Below are 20,485 nucleotides of genomic sequence, written 5' to 3' on the forward strand. Positions count from 1 at the left end.
GGTAACCTGATGAGAGAAGCATGGGAGAATAGCAAAATAGCAAAGGATCCAGAGGGTCTTAGAAACCTACAAGTAGAACATTACAATGGGCAGATTTGGGCACAGGGGTCCCGCTCAAACTAAGGCACCAGCCAAGGACAATACAGGCGGTAAACTTTAAACCCCTACCCAGATCTAGCCAATGGGCAGAACATTCTCCACAGTTGAGTGGAGAGTGGGGTAAGACTTTTACACGTACTCTGATTTTTTTTTTAAACGTTGTTCATGGCACACATGTCCCCTCTTGTTTTTAGTTAAGTAGTAGTCTGTTTTACCGATGTGCCACAGTTTATCTTTTTGCTGATTGATAGAAATTAGCCTTTCAGCCCCTGGTGTTTGGCTGCTACAATTAAAGGTGCTATGAATAATCACAAAGTCTTTGTGAAAACGTATGTTTCCATTTGTTGTGGGTAAATTTCTAGAAGCAGGGTTGTTGAGTTCTGGTGGTGAGTACCTGCTGAAGTACATAAGAACTCAGCTGTTGTCCAAATTAGCTGCTCCTTTACATACCCAGCGGCAACGCGGAGGCTTCAGGGTCTCTGCCCTCCTACCAGCACTTGGTAGTGTCGTTCTCTTCCATTCCAGCCATTTTTGCTCCATCTTGTTCATCTCTTTTAAGGCATTCTCCCTGTGTGAAGAGGTTTCTCTTTGCTGTTTGTTTCAGACTCATGTTTAGTGTATTGTGTTGGGAGAAAACACCTGAAGGTGACCTCTTGTACATTTCAGCTGACAGGAGCGTGTGCTGATCCTGTCTCAGGCTCTCCTCCTTGATTTTAATGGCTTCCACTTGTGTGGTCCCCCCTGCTACCACTCCTCGCAAATTTATATTCTTTCTACAAGTCCTACTCAAAACACTGCTTTCTCTGGGCATCTCACCCATGGGTATCGTTTGTTTTTTTTTTTCCTAAGCCATTGAGTCCAACTAGACACCTCCCTTTTGGTCTCACCTCTCTACGCATTCTGTAGATTTGACTTGTCTCACTACTAGATAAGAGCCCGGGGATTTAAGAGTCACGCACCTTACCCTCTTTAATCTGGTCCTTTCAGTTTTTAACGCAGGGCTTCAGAGTTAGGTCTCGTGGTCCGTGGACCTGCTACGATCGCTCAGCATTCATTGTTCTGCAAGAGGCGCTTTGTTTTATAGGAAGCTTCTGGGATCTGGGTGCCTAATGATATACTTGGCAATGTTGCAACAGCTGTACAAAGGGGTTACTAGTGCCCATTAGTGCTTTTGATGGACTCAGTTGAAGTGCTTAGTACATGAGATGCAGCAGGTAATAAAGCGTTATTATAGAGTTGATTTCTTTAAGGCAATGTTTTAGGAAACCATAAGAAAAAACAAATTCATCTCATTGGATGATTGAAATCTTTGATCTACTTAATAGTCCCTGGCACATGCTAGATGCTCAGTAAGTGGAAACTGCTATGATTATTATTTTATATTGTGCCCTAAAAATGACTGTGCATTTTTCTTCTTCCAGGCTATTAAGTGAATTGTTATCTTTTTCTAACCGAAAGAAAATACTTAGGGGAGAATACTCTCCCCTACTCTTCAAGTATTTTTACACTCTCAACTATCTTTTTTTTTTTTTTTTAAAGTTATGGGACCCTATGTGAGAAAAGTTCTGTGTGATGAACTGGGAGCCCCCGCCAATTCTGCCATTAACTGTGTCCCACTAGAAGACTTCGGAGGGCAGCATCCTGACCCAAACCTGACATACGCAACTACCCTTCTGGAGGCCATGAAAGGGGGGGAATATGGATTTGGAGCTGCATTTGATGCGGATGGGGTAAGTGAGAGGGTTCCCAGGATGCTGAGCCTTTCATCGTGTGGTAGAAGCGGCATCGGAAACCAGATGCACGGGGCATGGGGCCCTGCCCCCGCTTTGCCGTTAGCGCCAGGAAACTGCCACACCTTTCCTTAGTTTCAGGTTGGTGTATGCTACTGGGAAATTGTTTCTTTAAAAAATAATCAGGCAGCAAATTTTCATTTGTCGCTGGCTTTGCTGAAAGTGCCGCATGCAGGGACCAGCTGTTTATCAGTCACTACCACTCTCTAATCCACGGTGGGGGGGGGGGGGAGGAAAGGGGTGTGTCCGTGGAGGCCACTGAAGCATGAGTGAGGTGTGCACAGGTCTCACCAAGTGGATAACATTCCAGCTGTATCAAGATTCCGGGCCCCTGGGGGATTTGTACGGCTTCCCGTGCCTCTTTTGGCCAATTCATATCATTTTAGGTTGTTTAAATGGCAGAAAAGTGTTTTGTTTTGAGGATGGGAACTGGGTATAAAGACCAGATGCTTCTCCCTGATCATTTTCACACATTCCTTCCTGCAGGACCGTTACATGATCCTTGGCCAAAATGGCTTCTTTGTGAGTCCGTCGGACTCCCTTGCCATCATCGCCGCCAACCTCTCTTGCATTCCGTATTTCCGTCAGATGGGGGTTCGTGGGTTTGGGAGGAGTATGCCAACCAGCATGGCTCTGGACAGGTAAGCAAGGATGTCACTGTGACGTACCGCGTAGTAGACCTATGATGCCAAGGCCCCTCTGTTGGCAAATGCCAGCCATTGTCCTTGCTCCATTGCAGACCAGTTGACAGCCTGGGGACTCAGGGATGTGATGTGTGTGGTGTAGCACTGTGAGAGTCAGGTAGCCTCAGCTTGCTTTCATATTTGATATTATGTCTTACTGTTAAACATCTATGATATGGGGAAGCTAACAATGTCTTCCTTAGATAGACTGTGGTGAAGTATGGATGAAGTCATGCTTTCTGTCACCAGAAGTGCTTGCCTATTCCCAATGTCATATAAGTAGAGTCCTCTACTATGGCTTTCTTTATTGTTGTCATGTCTCATTTATGTATTTTGTTCATCCGTATGCACTTTGTTGAGTCATAATAAATGTCTCATCAATGTGTGTAGTCTTTAAGGTGCATATAAGTAAAATGAAACGAGGTCAGACTATATTAGATGCAAGACTCAGCTTTTACTTTCATCAGGTGGGTAACAGTGGGATGCTGAATCACAGGATGGTTCGGGATGCTATACTGCGGTATGGTTGTAAGAATGAAGTGACGCTGTGCAGAAGGCGCCCACCAGGAGGTTCACTCTGGGGGCTCTTGATAGCAGGACCTGGATTAGATCAAACCCAGAGCCTCAGACATGCTAGGGCAGCACTCTGCTGTCGAGCTATAATCCTGTGCCTGCATCTGATGTTCTTATAGGAGTGGAGCATGTGCATTAGAGGACATTAGACGGCACAGACAAATGAGAACACAGACTATCACACCATTCCCAGTTACCTAGGGTGATAGGGAAGTTCATACCTGTGCTGTATCTTGCTCTGTGAACAAACTGTACATGTATAGTTAAATATATAACGTAATGTGCCCAATAACAACGTATAATACATAATACTGAAAAGACTAAAAGTTCCGACTGCTTTTTTTTAAATCAATTTGTAATCAATTGACTATTAATATGCTTTTCTTTTTCATCTGAAACCAATACAACATTTAAATTCCCCCTGAACATCCCCAAAATATTCTGAAGGTTTATTTTCTGGATCCCATCCAAAGCCACACATTGGGTCTGGTTGTGTCCCGTGGTCTTTCTTTGTCTAGCACAATTCATACCTGTTGGCAGTGATTTTTGGAGATCTGGTCAGTTGTCCTACAAAATGTCACCTTCTAGATCGTGTGGCTATTTTCTCGTGACACGCATGAAGTAAGAGTTATATGCTGTGGAGTGTATAAGCTTGAGAGTTTAACTCAATGCGTTTTGAAAGTGTGACTGCGCATTTAACCACCACTCAGAGGAAGGCGTGGGTTATTCTCACAGCTCTGCAGCTCTCTAACCTCTTCCGGTCCCTGCAGCCAGCCTTTGCCATGATATCTATCACCGTGGAGGCTTGCCTGTTTTACACTAGGCATGGGTGGGATCCTTTGCCCCGTCACCCTCCCTGTTTTACATTTATCCTCATAGTTGCATATATCATAAGCACATCCCTCGTTGCCAGGCAGTATACTAATATGTGAGAATATCGCCATTTGTTTTTTGTTTTTGTTTTCCCTGTTTCTCATTGACAGACATCTGGGCTTTCTGCAGCTGGTAGCTATTTAAAGGTTTTGTTGTTGTTATTGTCGCTGTTGACACATTTTAATCACTCCTGAGTAAATATCTAAGAATAAATATTGGGTTTCAGGGTACTTTGTTCATTCAATAAGCTGAGAAACTGTTTTCTATCTTAGCGCTTTTCTCAGCAATGTGAGAGCCTGTTGTTGCTTCATATTCTCCCCAGTATTTGGGGGTCTGGAGAGGCTCTTAGCTTTAGCCATGCTAGACGTCATTTTATCATAGTTTAAAATCGCACCATCCAAAAATTGATGATATTGAATTATGTCATATGCTTATCAGCTACTTGTTACCTTATTTCATTGTATATTCATCCAAAAGGTGTTTGCATGGACTAAGAGTTGGGTTAGTGTGGTTTTGTTGTTGTTGGTTTTGATTTGTGCATATATATATATTTTTTTTTTTTTTTGTCAGTCTTTTGTCAAGTATAGTATTATCTGTATTTTCCCTACCTGTTGCTTGCTCCCACTGTGTGTGTGTGTGTGTGTGTGTGTGTGTGTGTGTGTGTGTGTGCGTGCAATATGGAAGCCAGAAGTCAACCTTGGGTCTTATTTCTCAGATGTTGGCCACATTTCAGTTTTGAAACAGGGCCTCTCACTGGCCTGGAAATCATCAAGTAGTCTACGGATGTGCGTGTCTCCGCCTTCCCAGGGCTGGGAAGTCTGTGACCCCACCCAGCTTTCTAACATGGATTTGGGGCTCTGGATTCAAGGCAGACAATTTACCAGCTGAACTATCTCCCCAGCCTCTGCTTTTCATTTTTGCTACTCAGTGTCTTTTGATCGGCAAAGGTTCTAAATTTTTATGAAATCCAGCTTAATATTTTTTCTTATGCTTCACCAATTATATTGTTACTATAGATGCTTTTGGCATCTATGAGAAATATTTGTTTACTCTTCTTATGTGATGATATTCCTGAGAGACAAGAGCAGACATCTATTCACTCCAGATAAGGACACACCAAAGTAAAGACACCTCCAGAGTCGAACTTGGTGATCGGAGGTTTATTGGGGTTACTACTGGCGCAGAAGTGACTAAAAGACCACTGCATCACCAAGGTCCACCCCAGCATGGATGACAGACAGCGCACGAGATCTGGAAGCCTGGAGCTTCCTGCACAGCCTGTAGGCTGCTCAATAGGCTGGGGAGTGTCCTCTCCAGCAGCTCAGGTGGTCTGGACCTCTTTGAGTAGTTGCTGATCTCTTTGTTCCAGGTGACTTGGCTGATCTGAGCTTCATCTAAAAAGTTCACCTTATCTGAGAGTCTTCCAACAGTCTTTACAGCTTATATATGCTTGTGCAGGGAGGGGCCTAGTATACCTGGCCAGTTTCAGGGACTTCCTGAAGCCATTGAGTTGTTTACTTCCTGAATCTTAATGAGCTTCCCACCAAGACGGATGGTTCTCAGAGGAAATTGCTGTATAAGACTTTAAAGGTCAGAAAGATATTTCCCCTGTGTTTTTCTTTAGAAAAATTTCAGTTTTAACATTTATATCTATGCTTTCAATTTTTGGTTCATTATTATGTGTGGTGGGAGGTAACAGCTAAATATCTTTTTTTTTTTTCAAGTTCAGTTGTTCCAACTCTATAAATTGGAGGAATTTGCTCTCCCCTGAATAGCATTGATTTCTTTTTTGTTACAAATTGACTGGATGTGCGCGTGCGCGCTCGCACACACACACACACACACACACACACACACACACACACTCACACGCACACACATGTACACGCACGCACATACACACACACACATGCACATGCACATGCACACACATCTGTATATCTATCTATTGGGTGTTTTTAATCCTATTCTATTCATTTTGTTGATCTTTACAAAGATACTACACTGAAATCAGATGAGTCTTTCGGTCATTTTTCTTTTTGTCTAATTAGTACATGTGTATCTACCAGGCTTTCTCCATTAATGCATCCATTTTAGAACCAATGTGTCAGTTCACACCAGCACCCTTTAAGACCTTGATGGAGACTGTGTTCAATCTATGAAGCCATTTGAAGAGGGTTATATTTTAATAACATTGGTTCTTCGAATCCATGGTTGTCTTTCTAAATAGATTTTCTTCAATTCCTTACATAGATACTTCAGTGTAGATACCTGTCAGTTTTTGTTAAAACTTGAGCCTTATATAAGCGAAGTAGTTTTTGTTTAAAGAAAATTATTTCATTATTTTTATTTTTGTTGATGTGTATGTACATGTCTGTGTGAGTGAATGCCATATGGTGCAGGTGCCCAAGGAAAGGACCCTGGGCATTATGTAGCTTATTTGGTATTGCGGGATTCTACTTAAACCCAATTTTATAATTTAGACAGAATCTGTGTATATCTCACTTACCTCAGCAATAGTTTTTTGAGGAAATTGTGTCAGTCATTCCTGTCTCCATATCTACGAAGAACTAGTCATCAGAAAAGTTGAGGGCCTGGTTCTAGGCCCCACAATTAACCAGAAATGTGGGGTTTGACCCTGGGTTTTCTGACACAGTTACTATTGCAGCTTCCAGGGTCTAGAGGGTCCCAGATGCAACAGTTGAAAACATTGCCCAGCTCTCCTGGCAGGGTAGGCAACAGCTTCCCAAGTCATAGCCAGAACTGTGAGTTTTATTCTGACAACAGAAACCATTTGTCCTCTTTTCTTGTGGAAATGTCCCAGTGGGTCTCAATTTCACTTTATCCACTTTCCCAAGAAAACCTTCATTCAGTCAGAAGCCAGAGGCCTTGCCTGGAGATTCACAAAGGGCCTGTTCTGATACGTGAGTGACCGTTTAAAAGGATTATTCATGCCTGTCGGTTGGGATTCAGGATTCCGTGGGGCTCTGACGTGCTGATTTGCTCTGGGTATTTGATCTGCTGGGTAGCTCCCTTGTGGATTCTCATGATGGGCACTTTATAAGCCTCTTTCTTCCTGTGAACAAACACAGCTTCAGACATTGGTCTTCTTGTGGTTTTCCAAACCACTGGTTATGAGTATGATTGTTCATTATTATTTTAAGTGAATGAAGCCGTAGGATTGTATCCATAAATGCCAGGATGACGGGGTGAATGCTTGAGATTCATCCGATGGCCCATTTCAGAATGGGCAGGGAACCTTTGAAATTGATGAGTTACCCAAACTTCCATTGTCCATAGATAAAATTGGTATTTCCCAGGCAAAGACTTTCATCGCCTTTAATTCCTATTCTCACAGTGTCACTAGAACAAAGATTTCATTTACCCCTGAATAATAAACTATCAGTTTTGAAAATGGCATTCTTTGGGGACTCTGTCATCTGAATGTGTCTGATTTGCTGTGCAGATGAGTTGTGTTGTTGAAAACATTCTGGTTCAGATGATTTGAGAAGCAAAGCACATTCAAAGTATATTTGTGGCCTGAGGTCCGTCTCCACCCACATGGAGGTATTAAATAAATAATCCTTGGTGTCATCGTCATTTGGTAATATTTATGAAGCTCCCATCTGTGCTTGGGGCTATGCCGAATGCTGTGCAAAGTGAAGCAAACATGCAGGCTCCAGCCTTACTCACTAGGGAGAGTTCCACTCCTCCTGGAGGCTAGCATCCTTGAAGGCATCCAAAGGATCCAGCTATGAGAATGTTTTGACTACAGACAAGACCACAGAGGTCCACATGTAGAAATAGGACAGCGACACATTAGTGACCTTCAACCTTCCCCCCCCCCCCCCCCGTCTTTGTACCACCTGTGTGTTTGGTAATTTATTCACTAGGACATCTTTTCTAAGCACATTCTATGCCCTAGATATGGTCTCCTGCTATCTCTATGTGCTAGACAATGGCGAAACCCATTGTCTAGTGGGAAAGACAGAAAATAGCATGTAAAAAACAGACAGACAAATTGTAATGCAAGCTATGAGGATACGAACTTGGTACCATAAAACTTGGTGAGGATGGGGCATCTATTTTTTCCCCCCTGAGCTGAGGACCGAACCCAGGGCCTTAGCACTTGCTAGGCAAGCACTCTACCACTGAGCTAAATCCCTAACCCCAGAGGAGGGGGCATCTTGCTTAGAAAGGGTAGTTACAGAAAGACTCTGAGAAGGTCACAGATAGGTCATGGTTCATCAGAAACACGCAGCTGGGCCCGCCTGTGAGGCTGGGATAAGAGGTCCCGTATAACACATATGAAAGCACTTACTCCCGAGTCTGTGGTTGGCTGCCAATCCTCAGTCTACAATACGGACTGTAGCTTATCTTGATCACGCTCAGCTGGTTCCTGGAATCCAGACAGTGTTAATCCTGCAAGTATGCGAGTTCCTCCTGATGTACGGTGACCTCGGCCCTTGCCACATCCACAGCTCGGTGCCGTTTCATCTCCTGCATCAGTCCTGATGTACATGGCAATGAGAAACGTAATGATGCGAGTTAGTGCCCGGCCACTCAGCTGCTGTAGATCGCTTTTGCAACGGAATGATGGAAGCGTTTTGCCTCAGCAGATAAGTATGGCCGTTTCTCCTATATTGAAACAGCAGAGAGAAAAAGCGGCGGGGGGTGGGGGTGGGGGGCTTTAGATGACCACGAAACTCTTCACACCCACCAGGATGGAGGTGGTGCTCTGAAAAGAGGTTTTACAGAGGTGGGGAGAGGGCTTAGTGGTTCTGAACTACTCTTGCAGAGGACCCGAGTTCAGCTCCTAGCAACCACACTGGTCAGCTCACAACTGCCTCTAAGTCAAGCATCGGGAAAGCAGCTTCCTTCTTCTGCCTTCCACTCATGTGCACATACCTCCACACAGGAAGACATGCAACACGGCGTCAGAAATTCACCTTAAAAAGAAGAGGCCTGCCGAAGAGAATCTAATAGTCTATGGAGGCATGAATGGAGTTAAGGAAACCCCGCCCCCCTCCCCAGGTGGGAAAAGAATGAGGAGGCCAATGGATTAGCAGATGTGGATCTGTAGGACTGAAGGGTCAAGGGCAAGGATCAAGGGAGCCCAGCACAGTGGGCCCTGGAGCTGTGAAGACTGGGCTGGTGCATGGGAGCTAAGCATTCAGGGAGGTAGAAAGAATGAACTCCATCTTCTCACCCTCCAGTCTCTTCTTGGTGCCTCCCACCAACTTAACTCAGAGAGGGCTTCCAGTTCCCTTTGGGAGGAAGAGCAGGACAGAGAGTGAAATGGGGATCAAGGAACGAAAGAGGGCAACTGAAGAATCACCAGGGCACCCGGCATACCAGCCAGCCTTTCTGGCCCTCTCAACTTGCCCGCTGTAGTTGTAGTCTCACCCCTTTGGGGGACCTCAGACTGAGATACATTTGACATCATTTTGCAATTGGTCTTTAAAAATTGGTTTCTTGTATAAACCAGTTTTTTGTTTGTTTTGTTTTTTGTTTTTGTTTTTGTTTTGTTTTGGTGCTGCTGATCAGACCTAGGGTCTTGTCCATACTAGACAAAGTACTGCACCACTGAACCTTGTTCCAGACTGCAGGGCTCACTTCTAATCACTTAAGCAATTCAGTATTTGTGTTTTCTCTGATCGACTGCTCCAATACAGGCCCCAGTGGTGTGCTAGAGCACCCCGCTGCGTTTCTGACTCAGTCTCCCCTTTTCTGTCTTGTGTTTACTGCTCCAATGCTCACGTGCTTTTCTTCTTTGGGCTATTGCAATAATTGATAAAGTGGCATCCTGCTCATCTTCGTCACATATTCTGGATTGTGCCCTCCTCCCCCCCGCAAGGACATCGTTCTGAAGCACAAAATCGCAACTCTCTCCTTCCTAAAAAATTGGCTGGTGGTGTCTGGTGGCTGTGTAAGGAGCTCCTTCCCATCCCCTGTTATGATGTCTTCTGCCTTCTAGATAAACGCTGCTTGCAGCTCCCCTAATTCTCTGTGGGAAGCACGCTGCCTTGGCCTCAGCTCATTCTTTTCCTTTTAAGTCTGTAGTCCACCATTACCTTCTCAGCGGGTCTTTGGTATCAACCCCCCCCCCCCCCCCGCAAAAGCAGAGTATGAGACTTAACTCTTCGTGGTTCCTTTGTCACTTTAATAACCTGGACTGAAAACGGTCCCTTCCCTCAGGAATTGGCATGGTATGTATTTTTAGTTTACACTTATTAAATGAATGGGTGGCATCTCTCCACTTTTTGCTACTTACCATTTTGGAAAAACCGCCTGCAGAACACCACAGATTGATGCACATAATTTTGAAAGATTACTACGCACTGCCAACAGACCTCCTTGGACTTTATACCAAGATCATTTTTGTGATGCTAGCCCTTGGATACAAGAGAAAATAGACCCAAACAGTGAAGAAAAACAAAGGATGCCTAAGGACCCAGCCTTATTTGGGTGTTATAAACTGTGCTTGATTTGTGGTTTTCATGTACCTTTGTGTGTCTTTTGCAAGTTGGATTTTTAGCAATGGCAGATGAGTACCGAAGCCTGTGTCATGTGTGACTCAATGTGAGAGGAAATGGCACGGTCACTTACTGGCTAACAATTAAAATCTGCCCAACCTGTGTTCCAGCTGAGGATGGACTGCGCGCCTCTGTAAACAGGAGGAGCAGCGATCCCACTATTAGGATGTTTAGAGCAGTGGTTCCCAACCTTCCTAAGGCTGTGACCCTTTAATGCAGCTCCTCATGTTGTGGTGACCCCCCCCAACCATAAAATTATATTCGTTGCTACTTCATAACTGTAATCTTGCTACTGTTAGGGATCGTAACAGACACCTGTGTTTTCTGACAGTCTTTGGTGACCCCTGTGAAAGGGTTATTAGACTCCTAAGGGGGCACGACCGCCAGGTTGAGAACCACTGGTTTAGCAGCTGCCTATGCCTAGCACCTCCTTCCTGTGTGGGTTTTGTGTTCACCACCTGGAAAGGATGCTGAGACTGCTTGTGCCTGATACCCAGCATCTCTGAGTGTCCGTATCAGGTGGGACAGTGGTTTCATAGGGGGCATTTGTGTATGTGGCTACGGTGAGAGAAGTAAGTGAACATGCCTGAGTAGAAGGTGCCCAGGCTTCGGAGACACTGGGTAAATCATCTTTCTTTCAAGTTCTCAGACTCATCTTAGGATTCTGCTCTGTGAGTCTGTCAGTAAACCCTGTTGGGTGACCGTTAGGTGACCTGAGCTCCACACTACGTCATTTCCCTCTCTCTCCCAAGTGAATGGAGAGATGAGCGGGTTCTGAACTCCCCTCTGGCTGGTCTGCTATATTTGGAAGGATTCTTTGTCATTCCTGATGCTGCCCTGGAAGGGCACTGAGGTTGGCAAAAGTGCCCAGAACCCTTTCTCAGCCCTCTTATTAGAGCAGTCTCCTTGGCATTTGTGAAATCATGTTGCCCATTGATAGATTTCACCACACTGAGCGACTCCCCTTAGCATAATCATGATACTGGCTGGAGTTAATAACAAAAGCAGGGTTTCAGAGACCTCTGGTCAATCAGTGCTTTGTCACTATTTGTAGCTTCATTTTGGTTTCTGGAGATGTGGTTTTTTTGAGTAGCTTCCCTTCATTCCTCATTACTTAAACTATTTATCTGTTGTTGATAGGGCTGGAGAGATGGTTTAGTAATTTAGAAAGCAATCCCGTTGGTTACTGTAAAGGGCAGTGGGGGTCACTGGGCAGATAACGAGGCTTAGTCTCTTGACGTTGGCAGTAGTCACACAGTTGTATAGACTTGCTGAGATCTGTGGAGCTATACCATTACAATTAAGAAAAAAAGAGATGACAAATCTAATTTTTTTTATAAGTTAGACTTTGATGAAAGTAACAAAATAATTAGGGCTGGAGAGATGGCTTAAGAGGTTAAGAGAACTGCCTGTTCTGCCAGAGGACACAGGTTCAATTCCAGGCACCCACATGGCAGCTTACAACTGTTCCAGCTTGTAACACCTGTGCCAGGGGATCCACCACCCTCATACAGACATGCATGCAGGCAAAACACCAATGTACATAAAATAAAAAAATAATAATTTAAAAAGTAGCAAGTAATCTAACCCATTTATGTAAAAAAAGAGAAGAAGGTATTTTTTTTTCCCTCTATGGCCAGCACCAGGAACCATTATTTATTGTGGGTGATCTCCCTTGTCATCACAGAGGCTTTCACACCCAGACCTTCTGAAAACGTTGGTTGGAATCAGAAGTCAGGAGAAGCTTCTGGACTCCGCCTGTCCCCGCTCCCCAACACTGAACCAGAATATAAATGTGCTATCAGCAATCTTACGTTCTTTCACAGAGCCTTACCTTTCATTTAGAGCTGGAAGTTTTTTTTTAAGATTTAAAGATCTATAGTCAAATTTATTGACCACAGAAAAGATACAGGGGAGCCAGCCAGCACTGTATAACCCCGGCTTGTGTGTTTGGCACGTAGCACCTCTTTTACACAGAAGAGAGTGATGAAGCCATCTTAGGCCCACTGTATTCTCCAGGAGTAAGAATGCTGTGATTTTTTTTTTTGTATGTGCTTCTATTTTGAAATGCTTTTTGCAGTTCTCATTAACAACAGCAAAAAACCAAAAAAACAAAACAAACAAACAAACAAAACAAAACAAACTTAAATAGCTTTTAAGTCTGAAACGCACCCCCACCCCAGCCCCGGCCCCAGGTCATGGTAAGCTGGCCGGTAGTCACATGGCTCAAGTGCTTGCTGAATATCGTTGGCTTTACTTGAGAGAGAAATGAAATGTGAGGGAGGCACTGCGGGCAGGAGGAGGGGGGGCCAGGGGGGTTTGAACTGAGAAGCTTCCAGAATTGCTGCCTGCTCCACTAAGAGGAGAATAGAGCACGACCGCATTTTAATCTCCAGTGAGCTCTGGTGTAAGTGTATCGTTTGTCACCCAAGCCCACAGAAACATGTGGAGCAGGCTCTGTTGTGGACACTGTGTTCATAGAAATTACACGATGCCCACAGGTTACCTGACTGTCCAAGGTCACATGACAATAAAGATGCCATCAAGGCTATAACCATCTGATGGTCGGCCTCAAGTCTTGTTCTTTCCTTAATTATTCCCGCTGTTGGGAGCAACAAAAGTTCTGCCTGTACCGTGAGTGGGTGTCACTTGTGTCGGCTGGCCTGGAGGTCAGAGTGGCGAGAGAGACGTATTGCCAAATAGTGGCAGATAACACCAGACACACATACGTAAATTTAAATAAAAAGGTCTTGTAATTTTGATCCCACTTTTTGTTTTGTTTGTTGTTTGTTTGTTTGAGCATGTCTCTCTTATTAGTCAAGCTTGGGAGGAAGCAGCTCCTGGCTTTAACTTGAGACTTCCAGGAAAATGTTGACCGGAGTTCAAGGTAAAGTTTGAATTTACACCCTCGCCCGGGATCTGCCCGAAGCTGTAAGATCAGCAGCAGTGGCTGTGCCGAGGCTGTTGATCTGGTTTCAGCAGCTTTGCCAGGCTGCCTCCTGTGCAAGTGGGGTAAGCAGATAAGATTTCTTCTGTCCAAGAGTTTTCAACCCGAGACAGACAACACCGGTGACCCAAAACATAACTGGTATTGACTAAGTGCGATGAGGTTTTTTTCAATAGGGAATGCGCTATGTGCTAGCCGTTGCTTTTCAGCAACTCGTGCCTAAAAGGAAAAACAGAAAAAGACTCTTGTCAGTCTCTGTCTGTATGCTCCGCACAGGTGAGGGGGGGAGGCCAGGCCTGAGCATCGCTCATCTCCTCATCTCAGATCTGGTTTCTACCTGAGGTATGACTGCGCCACTTGGGTTCCAGATTCTTCTAGTGTCCCCGATGGCATCAGCAGTTTATAGCCCAGCATTGAGGGACGCTCTCTGGTGAGTTCAGGCTTGTATTTGAGACAGTGAGATCTCTATCCAAGACTCAGATTGTATCAGTCAGCGCCTTTGTACAGAATGGGAGAGAAACTAGACCAAACGGGACCTAAATAGTTAAGCGGTGTTTGGCCCATACAAGTCGTAGCCTGGCCTCAGGTGAACTGAGGACTGGCAGCTCCTTGGCCCTGGTTGTTCTCTTTGTCTTTCTGCTCTCCCTTGGAAGGTGTTGCTCACATCTGCAGGCTGCTTGCCGTGGCTCTTTAGATCGGAGTTCAGGTAGCAAATGTCTGCAGGATTTCTAGACCTCCCACCCGGCAGCATTCTGTCTATGAGGCTGAAAGACAAAGAAACTAAACATTTTTCCTTGAGACTGGGCCTTGATTACAGTTTTCAGCAGGGCCATCGACAGTAGCATGGGTGGACAGCCTTAAGTTTCTCCCTGCCCTTAAGTACAGCCGGGATAAGGCTTCTTCCTTCTCAGACCAAATGATGGATGCTTCTGTTCTTTTTGCCCACTGAGAGTAGTAACTGCAGCAACTTTAGATTAGCATCCATTAGATGGCAGAGTGCTGTGAAATAATACATGAGTGTGCTGGGGTACAGTTTCATAAGGGAACTCATGCCCCTCCAAATTCTTCAGAACTCACTGATCAGGAGCAAAGCATTACCATTGCACTGGTAGCGCTTGCCCGTGATGTTGTTGTTGATGTTGAGACAAGGTTTCTCTGTGTAACCACCCATGACCTTTACACATACAACGTCACACAGTCCTCTGTCCTTTCGTATTCACTTCTCCTTGACCCCTTTCTTTCTCCCCCTCTTTCCTTCTTTCTCCTCCTTCTTCCCTCTCTCCTTATTTTCCTTTACTCTGCTATAGTTTTCTTTCCTTACCTACCTTCATTTTTTTTTTCACTTCTCAAAAACCCACTTTCGGCATTCCCTGCATTCCTGGCCCACTGGCACCGACCTTCCTTTTCACCTTCTGTCTTCATCAAGCGAATTGCACTAAAACACACTTAATGAATACTTTTGTAAGGTATTTGGCCAGATTCTGAGAGGGCTACCCATGTGAGTCTTAAGGACAGACCAGGGAAATATTCTGAAATCATGATGGAACGGTATCCTAAAGATCTTTTAAGTATACCTAGGGGTTGGAAGAAGGAGAGGAAAGAGGAGGAGGAGGAAGAGGAGGAAAAGGAGGAGGAGGAGGGGGGGGGGAGAGAGAGAGAGAGAGAGAGAGAGAGAGAGAGAGAGAGAGAGAGAGAGAGAGAACCATTGGAGATGAGCAAGCATTTCCTAATAAATGATGAGGAGAGCTCTCTTCTTTCTGAGTAGTAAAAAAGGGGGAAGACACAGACTTGCTCAGAGCAGTGTCGTCCATGGTAGGAGCTCAGGGAAGGAGGGCTGTTACTATCAGATGCTTTTTTCAGACACCAAACTGAAGCATGGCAGACTAGTCTCACGACGGATCTTCAGCTCCGTATTGTACCAGTTATTTTCTCATTGCTATGAGGAGATGCAATGAAAAGAGGAAGGGTTTATCCTGGCTTGCACTTCAAGAGGATCATTCTGTCATGGCAGGGAAGTCATGGTGGCAGGAGCAGAAGGTCAGAGGTCACAGTAGATCTACAACCAGGTAGCAGAGTGAGAACAGGAAGCATTGGATCCACCAAGCTCACCCCAGGGACCCACTTCCTCTGGGGAGGGTCTACCAGCTCCATCAGCTGGAGGACAAGTGTTCAAACACACGAACCTATGGCAACCACTCGACATTAAAAACACAACGCACATTTAGGACTCAGTCTTTGAAGGCCAGTGGCTTGAGGTGGCCTCCAGACCTTCCCTCAAGAAAGATCGTGAGGCTCTAGGCGGTGGGCCCTGTACACGTCACAACACAGCTAGGCTTTAGGAAGACTGCTGTGTGAATTTTGCATATCCACAGATTATTTTGGTTACTAATGACTGCTAGCCTTCTTTATCTCTTCTTTGTGTGGATGTCAAGCTTTCAGCTGGTGATGCAGGCAGAACTAGGGCTACCGCCCCTTGACCCATCTTTAAAACGATGAGGCAAGTAAGAGATCCTTGGTTCTTTGTTCCCTGCATAGGCACTTTCACAGAAACATGTTGGATGCCACAGGCCTATCTCCTTGGAAAAATTGCTTGGTGGGAGGATTTTGGTTGTTGTTTTGTTTTTCGTTTAAAACACATCTGTGTCTGTCTGCATGCTGGCCAAAACCCATTAAGTCCCTTGAACATTTATCTCCCCCATTAATTGTGATGATAGGGCTCTGGCTGTATCATGCAGACATCCCACTAAAACATATGTGAATTGTGTCCATATTGTAAGCATTTGCCCATTTCCTAATCTGGTTAGTAGTTCAGCCAAAAGCTACAAATGTAAAGAGAAACACCATAATAAATTGTTTTGTGATAAACTTGTTCACGGAGAGATTTGTGAGGATGGATTTCTTTGTTACTCTATAATTTTTTTTTTTTTTTTAGCAGCAGCAAACTTAATTTATTCCTATACTAGTGTTTATTTTCAGATTCTAATTTAACTTTGCCCATTTCTCTGCTAAGTCACTATTCGAGTCTTTTGGTCCATTACAGATAGACTCTGGAGATGGAGGGGTTAAATATTTAATCTCTCAAATTGGATTTCTTTAGATGCGTCTTATCAAATCAGGTGGGGCCAGGCACACAGGAAACTTGAAAGCAATGAGTGCTTCAGACAAGGTCTTAGAGATTTCTAGAGAAAACTTTCATCAAATGACAGGACTAAGTTGATGTCATTGCATTCTTACTACAACAAAATACCTGAGGCATCTAATGTTGTAAAGAGAAAAGGTTGGTTTAGGTCAGAGTTTTGGAGGTTCAGGGCCTATCATGGCTTCAATGGTGAAGATCTTTCCAGCTGCAGCCACATCATGGCAGAAGCACATGAGTGAAAATGCTTAATGTTGGCAAACAGGATGTTAGAGAGACACTGGGGGGCATACGTGCCCCTTTATGAGGATACCTTGAACAGCTCCAGTACCCCAAACTAGGCCCCACATCCCAATGGTTCTCCCACCTTAGAATCCAAGCGTTTCACTACATGGGCCCTCGAAGGACATAGTTCAGCAATTAAACTACATTCAAACTATGCCAGTAGAGATAACTGCACCACCATCTCTACCCTCTCCCTGTCCCCGCTTCTTTATTCTCAGGGCTTTGGGAAGTAGGAACTCCAAGCACCATGTCCATGTTTTAGATAGGAACAGGGGAGGGTAAAGAAGATACACAGCTTTTAAGATGGCTCACGGAAAAGGACACCAACACATATGATCAAAGCCCAGGGTTAGGAACTTTTGGGGCTGAGAAATGTAATCATCATACTGAATGTTCACACTCAGCCCGAACAGTGTTCTTGTGAAGAAAGCAGGAAAGGATAGTCAGAGCGGGCACAGGGCAGTGTCTGCGGCAGTGTTCAACAGTGTTTCCAACACTCTCTATAGAAAAATGTGGTCGGTGGAGATACAAAATATCTAGTTTTTGCTCAAATTTTTTCCTTAAAGAACTCCAGAAGATGACATAATCTGTGATGTTGGTAGTACTAATAATGATGAGAAGGAGGATGGAGTGGGGAGAGGGGGGAAAGAACATCTTGATTTCAGGCTGTTAGGATGCAATGACTCAGAGCCCAGTGAATAAAGGTATAATTTCCTTCTTTCAAAGACAAGTAAGTTGCTCTATGTGGGGAAAATGCACTGAAAGCAAACCAGCCTGACTGGTGAGTGTCACAGCTACAGGCGCTAAAGGCTTCAGCTGGAAGCCCAGAGCTCGCCAGCCAGTGACATAGTAGCAAAGGAAAGACGCATCACATCTATTAAAACATCTCGAAGGGGCAGCCCCAGCGGGGCAGTTGATTCTCTACTTATACAGTGCCCTAGAGGAGCCTGCTCTGCCCTGCTCGGGAGTGGTCTTTCCCCAGGTGAGTTATTCCTACAAGAAAACACCCAAGGCCTCTTTATAATGATATAAAGAGAAGAGGTTTGTTTAACTCATGGTTCTGGAGAGTCAAAGGCATGGCAGAGGTCCCAGCAGTGCTGGCTGTTTCACCCTGACATAGAACCTGGCCTTATGTCATGTCCAACCCCAATTGATACTTTTCCAAATAAATCCCTGTACCTAAGGCTCAGGAAAACTCATAGAAGCCAGGGCCAAGAGATTGTAAGGGCCAGGGTGAGTTCTGTGTCCTCTATATACAACAGGGAAGTTGCACCCATGATATCTCAACAGTGTGGATGCCTGAATAAGCTCAGCGTAATGACAATACCAGTTGACATGCCAATATGGACAGGGGAAATTCTATATTGTCCTGCCCCTAGATAAGAGGTACAGGTGGTCAATGCCCACGGAGAGAAGCAGGGCCAGTCTCCTTTTAGGGATGAGCTACCACATGGGTTATCTAAGCTAAATGGACTTAGTAGGTTATATATAGAGAGATGTGATGTATGCACATGTGATATACACACATGAGCATATGTACATGCATTTAACAATTTAAAAATGAGATCATGAAGTTGGGAGGGGGTGTTGGGCAGGAGAGGGAATGGCAGGAGTGAGGTAGACGTGATGCATATGTATGAAGTTATAAAGATATGTTTAAAAGAATAAAAGCAGAAATCACAAAACATATTCTTTGAATTTTTCAAAAAAAATTAATAAAAAATGTTATATTAAAGGAAACAAATCCAGAAAAAAAGAGAAACATTTCTGAAGCCTTCCTGTGAGGAGCTGACCCTTGTTCTTCGGTGGGAAGTGACATCTTGTTAAAGTTCTAGTTCTGCCCATAATAAAATTCATTTAAAGTGCACGCCTGCAATCCCAGTGCTTATGGAGGCAGAGGCAGGTGGGTCTCTGTGAATTTGAGGCCAACCTGGTCTACAAAGTGAGTCCAGGACAGCCAGAGCTACAAAGAGAAACACTGTCTCAAAAATAAACAAATAAACAACAAAACAAAACCCCCCCAAAATATTTGCTCACCATTAAAGAACCTTCTAGGACTATCCCACCCCATATGCCATCCCCTTTCATGTCTCTTGCTTGTTGTGACTAATTCACTTATCATCAACAAACACCTGTTGAATTCCTTCCTTTGCGTGTTCCAGTTTGTTTTCTGTTGCTGTGATAAACACCATGACCAGCAGCAACTTGGGCAGAGAAGGGTTTATTTCATCTTATGACTTCCAGGTCATAGTCCATCACTGAGGGAAGTCAGGGAAGGAACTCAGGACAGGAAACAGGAGGCAGGAGCTGAGCAGAGGCCGTGGAGGAACATTGCTTGGCAGCTTGCTCCCTTTGACTTACTCAGCTACATTCTTATACCTGCCAAGGTACAGCACCGCCTATAGTGGGCTGGTTCCCCTACATCAATTATTAATCAAGAAAAGACACTCCAGAGGCCTCTGCCCACCGCCACGTGGCACAGGTTGTGGGCAGGCACCACTACAACGAACAGTGGTGGAAAGATAGGAGAGAAAGAGAAACAGAATGCTTTGTGCATTATGAAGGGAGGCAGAACTGGGGACCCTAGGGCCGTGAGAACAGCCTAATGTGAGTAGCCTGTACTGACACCGGAGGCCATGGTGATATGCTGGCCTGTGCTGCTCCAGACGGCCATGTCTGGGTCTGTGGCCCTGCTGTGGCACTAATGGGGGAGGGGTCTATGTCGATGTCCATAGTCCATGCCACCACCAAAGGCCGTGCAAATGCCCCTGGTCTGAGCTGCTGCTGGGGCCACATTTTGATGTCCCAGGGCTGCAAAGAACTGGCCCTACCCCTCACTGGCTGCAGTGTCCAGGAGAGCTGGCCCTCGTCTAACCTGGGCAGCACAGTAGAACTGGTCCTGATGACATGGGTGCTGGAGAGCTGGCCCTGACCTACATCTGGGCAAAACTGGAGGGATAGCCCCAGTGACACAGGTGCAGGAGAGCTGGTGGGCTGAACAGTTCAGCTACCACCCTGGCCCAGACCTAGGGATTCGAGTTGGCCCACCCCAACATCTCTCCCATCTATGAACTGCTGGAGCATGTGAAGGGTCTGGTCCTGCAGAACCAAAATTTCTGGATCTCCATAACACAGGGCAACAACAAGATATCTGAGAGTAGTCCGGATGAGGAGCCAGTACTGATAGTGTAGCGGAAGCAGGAGACCTTGGACCAGACCAATGACTCATTGTAATGAACATTTGCAAGTAAGGCTGTTTGGGCAGAAGGGTATACACACAGCACACAGCAGCTTCCACTGTGTATTATTTCTTTTTTCTTTTAGAGGGGAATGTTTCAGGGGCAGGTGGCAGATATGGAGGGATGATGATTGGGGTGCATGATGTGAAATTCACAAAGAATCAATAAAAAGTTTTTTAAAATCCCCCTCAGGCCAATCTGATGAAGGAAATTCTTCAATGGACATTCTGCCTTCTCAGGTGTGTCAAGCTGACACAATTAGCCGTCACACTTGGTTCGGCAGGGTAGCAAATAGGCTCATGTTTCTGATTTAGTGAGAGAACC

The 20,485-nt window shown here is 44.9% G+C and overlaps 1 protein-coding gene across 1 annotated transcript in view; it reads left to right on the forward strand.

The window, feature by feature from the left end:
* Positions 1-20,485, forward strand: part of PGM5 (phosphoglucomutase 5) — a 172,995-nt gene that overhangs the window by 39,343 nt on the left and 113,167 nt on the right. The window contains exons 5-6 of the mRNA XM_084771729.1: positions 1,639-1,829; positions 2,376-2,530. Coding sequence (XP_084627855.1) covers positions 1,639-1,829; positions 2,376-2,530 — 346 coding nt within the window. The remainder of the gene's footprint in view (positions 1-1,638; positions 1,830-2,375; positions 2,531-20,485) is intronic.

The sequence above is a fragment of the Acomys minous genome (genome assembly GCF_964271855.1).
Source record: "Acomys minous genome assembly, chromosome: 2".
Classification (NCBI taxonomy): domain Eukaryota; kingdom Metazoa; phylum Chordata; class Mammalia; order Rodentia; family Muridae; genus Acomys; species Acomys minous.